This window comes from Chelon labrosus, assembly GCF_963514085.1.
Source record: "Chelon labrosus genome assembly, contig: SCAFFOLD_321, whole genome shotgun sequence".
Classification (NCBI taxonomy): Eukaryota; Metazoa; Chordata; class Actinopteri; order Mugiliformes; family Mugilidae; genus Chelon; species Chelon labrosus.
This window is the reverse complement of record NW_028181486.1, coordinates 525-8,000: the sequence shown is the minus strand read 5'-3', so window position 1 is coordinate 8,000 and position 7,476 is coordinate 525. Positions and strand designations below refer to the sequence as shown.

At 46.1% G+C, this 7,476-nt stretch overlaps 1 protein-coding gene across 2 annotated transcripts; it reads right to left on the bottom strand.

Moving 5' to 3' along the window:
- Window positions 1-1,284: 1,284 nt before the first annotated feature.
- Window positions 1,285-7,134, bottom strand: prpf4 (pre-mRNA splicing tri-snRNP complex factor PRPF4). Of its 2 annotated transcripts, XM_084575475.1 has the most exons (15): window positions 7,089-7,134; window positions 6,574-6,761; window positions 6,149-6,335; window positions 5,970-6,057; window positions 5,444-5,523; window positions 5,202-5,295; window positions 3,098-3,192; window positions 2,918-2,976; window positions 2,661-2,784; window positions 2,486-2,575; window positions 2,229-2,351; window positions 1,982-2,089; window positions 1,698-1,816; window positions 1,508-1,614; window positions 1,285-1,442 (listed from the first exon to the last, which is right to left on the bottom strand). In XM_084575475.1, exons 2-15 carry the CDS (start codon window positions 6,743-6,745, stop codon window positions 1,356-1,358), a joined length of 1,533 nt encoding a protein of 510 aa, XP_084431601.1. In that variant the 5' UTR covers window positions 6,746-6,761; window positions 7,089-7,134; the 3' UTR covers window positions 1,285-1,355. The 2 variants fall into 2 exon arrangements, with proteins under 2 accessions (XP_084431601.1, XP_084431602.1); XM_084575476.1 differs by lacking the exon at window positions 7,089-7,134 and having other exon boundaries at window positions 6,574-6,998.
- Window positions 7,135-7,476: the final 342 nt, after the last annotated feature.

Sequence of the window (7,476 nt, the reverse complement as noted above, 5' to 3'; positions counted from 1 at the left end):
CCGTTGCCTTCAGGCTGCTCTGGGAGTTTCAGGCCGGGTTTTTGTAAAGCGTCTTGAGACAATTTGTATTGTTATTGACGCTATATAAATAAAATTGAATTGAATTGAATTGAATTAACTGCTAACTGCTAAGACAGATTACCTGCAGTGTTGTTCACACTAAACCAAATCTAGTTCAAGTTCATAGTCCACATTTTTTAAATTTTGAACTAAGTTCATAGACTCCAAAATGTTTATTTAAAAAATGAGCAGCTTCGATCTATTCTTGTTCAACAGACTCACTGACTGACCATCATCCCAGCCCCTCTTCTTATTCTGCCTGGATCTGTGCTGCTTTTATCAATTACCATTAACTGTATATACTGGGACAGGGGTGCCCACACTTTTTTGGTTTGCGAGCTACTTTCACAAAGATCAAGTCAAAGTGATCTACCATATATATATATATATATATATATATATATATAGTTGTAATAATTGTTGCTACAGTGTTAAAAGCTCTATCCATCTTTGTTTTTATTTTTATCAAGAAAAACTGGTGAACTGCACCTTTAGAAAAACAGCGCTGTCTCTTTAAGAAAGACAGTAGTCTTGAGTTGTTGTTGAAGTTGTGCGTGGCTGTGAATGTGTGCTGCTGAACTGAGGGCATGTTGTAAATATAAAGTAAAAATAAATAAAGACGAACGTTTGTCTTGCTGTTTGTTTTGGAGTTGCGACAGATAAATGTTTTAGACAAACATCTAAAACATTTTTTTCAATGGCACGCGATCTTCCCGCACTACCTTCAAGATCTACCGGTGGATCGTGATCAACGTAATGAGCAGCACCCCTGTACTAGGACATAACTGTTTGTGGATCAGCTGCTTCGGTTGTATCGGACGCAGCTTCTCTTTCAGCTGCACCAGTCCTGATGTCTGACGTAAATCACACGTTGACTGACAGCTGTCATAAAACCCTTTTTCCTGAATGAGGATGAACGTTGTCATTTCTCTCAGACTGAATGAAACTCACGTCTACGATCACATTTGGAAAAATAATGCGTTCAGTTTGGTTTACAACAATATGAACACGTTCAACAAAGCTTACCTGAAATAACATGTAAATACTCAGTGAGGTATGATCCAATTAGAAATGTGCAGCTGTACAGTTTAATTACTAATAATTAATAATTAATAATATGAACACCAACAGGAAGTCCAGAGCTTCATTCATCAGTTTCCAGGAAGCTCTGGCTTCAAAGGTCGTCACATGGACACGATATTAAAAACTACGACAGACCAAAAACAAGTGGAACTCAATTTTATTCAAAAACAGACAAAATTAAAATCATGACAAATAGAAAATGATTTCTGACATCACTCGGACAGCCAGAGTTTGAAGGTTCGGTCGTAGGAGCTGGTGGCGATTAGCTTCCCGTCAGGTGACACGTCAACGCCCATCACCTGAAAATAAAAACAGGTTTCAGCAACAATCATCAAACAGACCAATCAGAGCGTGGCGTCCATACCTTCCCCTCGTGTCCAGCCAGCGTCTTCAGTGGCGTCCAGCCCGGGTGACTCCAAACCTTCGCCGTGTTGTCATACGCGCCTGTCAACAGGAAGTGACCGTCTGTGGCTGCACACAGGAAGAGAAGAAGAAACTAAAGCTGTGTTCCTAAATCAGTAAACAATTTTTGAACAACAAGGTGGTTTTTTTACGCTGGAAGCGAACAGCAGACAGCAGGTTCTGGTGGGCGGGGACTGTGTACAGGCACTTCCTGTTTCTAAGCTCCCAAACCTTACAGGTGTTGTCTCCACTTCCTGTGGCCAGGTGATAACTGAGGACAGAAAAACAAACAATACTCCAACACTGAATAAATCACATTTTAATATTTCTTCCTGTTTGTTCTCTCAGCTCTTCTTTCATTGGCTGATTGGTTTAAAGTCTTTGAAGCTTCCTCTGATTGGCTGCCTGACGGCCACGTTAGTCTCTGACTGCTCACCCATTGGGGGAGAAGTGGAGGCTGTAGATCTCCCTCAAGTGACCTTCCAGGAAAACGATGCAGCGTCCGGTCCGCAGGTCCCACACCCTGCCGAACGCATCCAGGCCTCTGATTGGACGAGAGGACAGGTAATAAACACACAGCATCCAGGTACATTAGGTTCCCTGGTTCTGTTGTTTAATCCAACTGATGTCACACGAGTGTGAGTACGACTCCTCTCAGAGCTCGTCATTAATGAATCTTTTACCCGGTAGCAGCCAATGAGCCGTCAGGGTGGAAGCTGAGGTCGTGGACTCCTTTACTGTGACCTTCCTGGTGGAGGATTTCCTCCTGAACCTCCAGATCCCACAGACGCCACGACTTATCGTAGCTGCACACACACACACACACACACACACGCACACACACACGCACACACACACGCACACACACACACACATAGTGGATGTCAGTAATCTGATTACTCTAAGTATCAGTAATCTGATTACTCTGAGTATACTTCACCAGGTCGTTCCCAGGAACCTTCCTGAAGGATGCCAGGAGACACGAGACACTCGATCACTGTGTCCCTCAATGTCCGCCACAGGTTCATCGCTACGGCAACCAGACATTATTATTATTATTATTATTATTATTATTATTATTATAGTTCTCACCCCCCCCATCCCCCCTCCCCTACCTCTCTAGGTTCCACAGCTTCACGGATCCATCTGCAGCACACGAGGCCAAGCTGACATCTGATTGGTCCAGAGAAACTCCGGCCTGCGGACGGAAGACTATCGCCCCCACGTTGGTATTGTGTCCTTCAACCAATCAGAGGAGGGAGAGACAGGGGGAGGAGTCTTCGTTATAAAAGGACATGTTGACAGTAGAGAATTAAAAAGAAATAAAGAGATAAAAACAACTGTAACTAAACGCCAGTGAAGCTCCGCCCACCTCTGAGCGTACGGATCAGGCTGCAGTCTGGGACGGACCACAGCTTACACAGACCACTCCTGGGGGGGGCAAGCATTAACCTCATTACACCACAGAATACAACACTCTCTCATGCTAATGCTAGTGCTAATGCTAGTGCTAATGCTAGTGCTAATGCTAGTGCTAATGCTAGCTAGGTACCAGGAGGCCGTGGCCAGCATTTTAGAATCTGGGCTGAAGTGGCAGAAGCTGATTGGTCGATCGTCACCGATCTGACTGCAGAAGTTGTTCAGGTTCTGGAAAATAAGATCGTCTTGAATTAGAGTCGATTGATCCACAGAGTATTTACTGATAATACCACAGTACTAATACTCAGAGTCATCAGAGTACTAACACTCAGAGTCATCAGGGTACTAATACTTAGAGTCATCAGGGTACTAATACCCAGAGTCATCAGGGTACTAACACTCAGAGTCATCAGGGTACTAATACCCAGAGTCATCAGAGTACTAATACCCAGAGTCATCAGAGTACTAACACTCAGAGTCATCAGAGTACTAATACTCAGAGTCATCAGAGTACTAATACTCAGAGTCATCAGGGTACTAATACTCAGAGTCATCAGAGTACTAATACTCAGAGTCATCAGGGTACTAACACTCAGAGTCATCAGAGTACTAACACTCAGAGTCATCAGGGTACTAATACTCAGAGTCATCAGAGTACTAACACCCAGAGTCATCAGAGTACTAACACTCAGAGTCATCAGGGTACTAACACTCAGAGTCATCAGAGTACTAACACCCAGAGTCATCAGGGTACTAACACTCAGAGTCATCAGGGTACTAACACTCAGAGTCATCAGGGTACTAATACCCAGAGTCATCAGGGTACTAACACTCAGAGTCATCAGGGTACTAATACCCAGAGTCATCAGAGTACTAATACCCAGAGTCATCAGAGTACTAACACTCAGAGTCATCAGAGTACTAATACTCAGAGTCATCAGAGTACTAACACCCAGAGTCATCAGGGTACTAATACCCAGAGTCATCAGGGTACTAACACTCAGAGTCATCAGAGTACTTATACCCAGAGTCATCAGGGTACTAATACCCAGAGTCATCAGGGTACTAATACTCAGAGTCATCAGAGTACTAACACTCAGAGTCATCAGAGTAGTTATACCCAGAGTCATCAGGGTACTAATACTCAGAGTCATCAGAGTACTAACACTCAGAGTCATCAGAGTACTTATACCCAGAGTCATCAGGGTACTAATACTCAGAGTCATCAGAGTACTAATACTCAGAGTCATCAGAGTACTAACACTCAGAGTCATCAGAGTACTAACACTCAGAGTCATCAGAGTACTAACACTCAGAGTCATCAGAGTACTAACACTCAGAGTCATCAGAGTACTAATACCCAGAGTCATCAGGGTACTAATACCCAGAGTCATCAGGGTACTAACACTCAGAGTCATCAGGGTACTAATACCCAGAGTCATCAGGGTACTAATACCCAGAGTCATCAGGGTACTAATACTCAGAGTCATCAGGGTACTTATACCCAGAGTCATCAGGGTACTAATACCCAGAGTCATCAGGGTACTAATACTCAGAGTCATCAGGGTACTAACACTCAGAGTCATCAGAGTACTTATACCCAGAGTCATCAGGGTACTAATACTCAGAGTCATCAGAGTACTAATACTCAGAGTCATCAGAGTACTAACACTCAGAGTCATCAGAGTACTAATACTCAGAGTCATCAGAGTACTAACACTCAGAGTCATCAGGGTACTAACACCCAGAGTCATCAGGGTACTAACACCCAGAGTCATCAGGGTACTAATACCCAGAGTCATCAGAGTACTAACACCCAGAGTCATCAGGGTACTAACACTCAGAGTCATCAGAGTACTAACACCCAGAGTCATCAGGGTACTAACACCCAGAGTCATCAGAGTACTAACACCCAGAGTCGTCAGGGTACTAACACTCAGAGTCATCAGGGTACTAACACTCAGAGTCGTCAGAGTACTAATACTCAGAGTCATCAGGGTACTAACACCCAGAGTCATCAGGGTACTAACACTCAGAGTCGTCAGAGTACTAATACTCAGAGTCATCAGGGTACTAACACCCAGAGTCATCAGGGTACTAACACTCAGAGTCATCAGGGTACTAACACTCAGAGTCATCAGGGTACTAATACTCAGAGTCATCAGGGTACTAACACTCAGAGTCATCAGGGTACTAACACTCAGAGTCATCAGAGTACTAATACTCAGAGTACTCACCCTCAGACTCTTGTGGAGCTCTTGTTGCCGGATGGTCTTGGTTGCGTCGGTAACCTCCTTCTGAGCGCGTGCAGCCTCCAGACGCCTCATGGCTCTGAGGAGGAACAGGAAGATGATGTCACAGCTGACGTTTCATTTATTTGTTTTACGTTTTCATTGACAATAATTATTTACTGTTCCCAAATCTGATTGGTCCATGAAACGTGTCCTGTGTTTCATTGGTCGGTTCGATGATCACTCACCGGGGCAGAGAGTATTTAGCCAACCAGAGTCGAGCGTCCTTCAGGGAGGCGGAGCCTTCATGGTACCATGTCTGGTGACACTGTGATTGGTCAAAAAGTCTGGTTTAGATTCATCTGGTCCAGTTAGGTTAAATCTGGCGTGTTGCCTGGACGTGGCGTGTATGTGGCGTGTTGCCTGGACGTGGCGTGTATGTGGCGTGTTGCCTGGACGTGGCGTGTATGTGGCGTGTATGTGGCGTGTACGTGGCGTGTACGTGGCGTGTACGTGGCGTGTTGCCTGGACGTGGCGTGTTGCCTGGACGTGGCGTGTACGTGGCGTGTACGTGGTGTGTACGTGGTGTGTACGTGGTGTGTACGTGGCGTGTTGCCTGGACGTGGCGTGTACGTGGCGTGTACGTGGCGTGTATGTGGCGTGTTGCCTGGACGTGGCGTGTACGTGGCGTGTACGTGGCGTGTACGTGGCATGTTGCCTGGACGTGGCGTGTACGTGGCGTGTACGTGGCGTGGACGTGGCGTGTTGTATGACCTCGTCCTGTGATCTCTTGGCTCGCTCCTCGTCTTTCCTGGACTTCTTCAGAGCGTCTGGACCGACCACGGACAGAACACTGCGCAGCCTGAACAACAACAAACAACACAACGTCGTTTCCTCGTCTCTTTGTGCCGTTGTAGCGGGACGGAGTCAAGAGACTAAATAAAATGACGCACCTCTCCCGGCGGTCAGCTGGTCCCTCTCCAAACAATGTGATTGGCTCTCCAAGTGCTCGGAGGCCAGCCTTCACCTCTGCATCATCAGTGGAGACAGTGATCTGTCGCGCTCGCCGCCGCCGCTCAAACTCAGCGAGTGCTTCCTGCTGCCGCTCACTGACCCGCTCCTCCATCTCCAGAGTGTCTCCTGCAAAGCATGATGGGAGTCAAACCATCAGGTCACGCTACGCAGCTCCAGCCACCATGTTTCACAACACAGGTCATGTGACCCCCAGGCGTCCATCGCTGTTGGACCAATGCGGTCGGTGATCGACTGGTTCAAACATCTGACCCACTGTTGTCATGACGATGGTGTTGCTGGACCACCACTGGATCAGGAACTTCTCCTCAGTCGACAGGAAGTTGCTGACATTTGCTGAACTCACCTGAGGAGATGTTGATGTTTCCCGCCTCAATCCCAGCCTTCACCGCATCACTTCCTGTGACCGTGGAGCTCGCCACCTCCGCCTTCAGGCGCTCCCGCTCTTTCTCCTCCAGGCTCCCGTAGAAAACCCGAGTCCTCTTCACGGCCGGAGCCGCATCCTCCTCGTCGGACATTTTAATTCTGTTTCTGCTGCAATAAGAATCAAGAGCGAACCAGTAAATATCTGATGATAACAAACATTTCTGACATCACCTCTGAATGAATCCATCTAAATAAACATGTCAGACAAACACTACTGTCGGTTCAAATGTGGAAATCTGTTCTTTTCCTGGTTTTAAAATCTCTGCAGGTTTGTGATGAGATGGATGAAAAACACTTTGACTGAATTAGTGATTCAGACTAAAACGTTTAACTGGAGTTTAGTGCCGAGATGAAGTTAACATGAGCATTAGCTACACCTGAGCAGGTGGGACTGACGACTGGAAACTTAATATTGTGTTAATTTGACGGATTTACCGACGAAGACAAACGAAGCTTCAGCGTCTCCACGCTCCGTAACCCGGATGTTGAAAGGGCTTCAGTTTCCGGGTCAAAGGTTGTTGTTCCGGTGTCAAGTTCTGCAGCGACAGAACCGAAGCGTTTCTCTTCTCGTCTGTAGCTTTATTCACCGAGTAGGAAAACAGGAACAGAATAAAGAGACAGATGAGAAACCTCCCGCCATCTTTCTCTCTGTCTCCTGAACATTAAATAGTATTTATTCTAATATATATATATATAAATACATCTACTCTGTTGTTCTACACCAGGCTCGTTAGGTGGCGCCAAAGAACTCAGAGGACTAGACGAAGAAGAACCAGGAGCGGTAGACGAAGAAGAACCAGGAGCGGTAGACGAAGAAGAACCA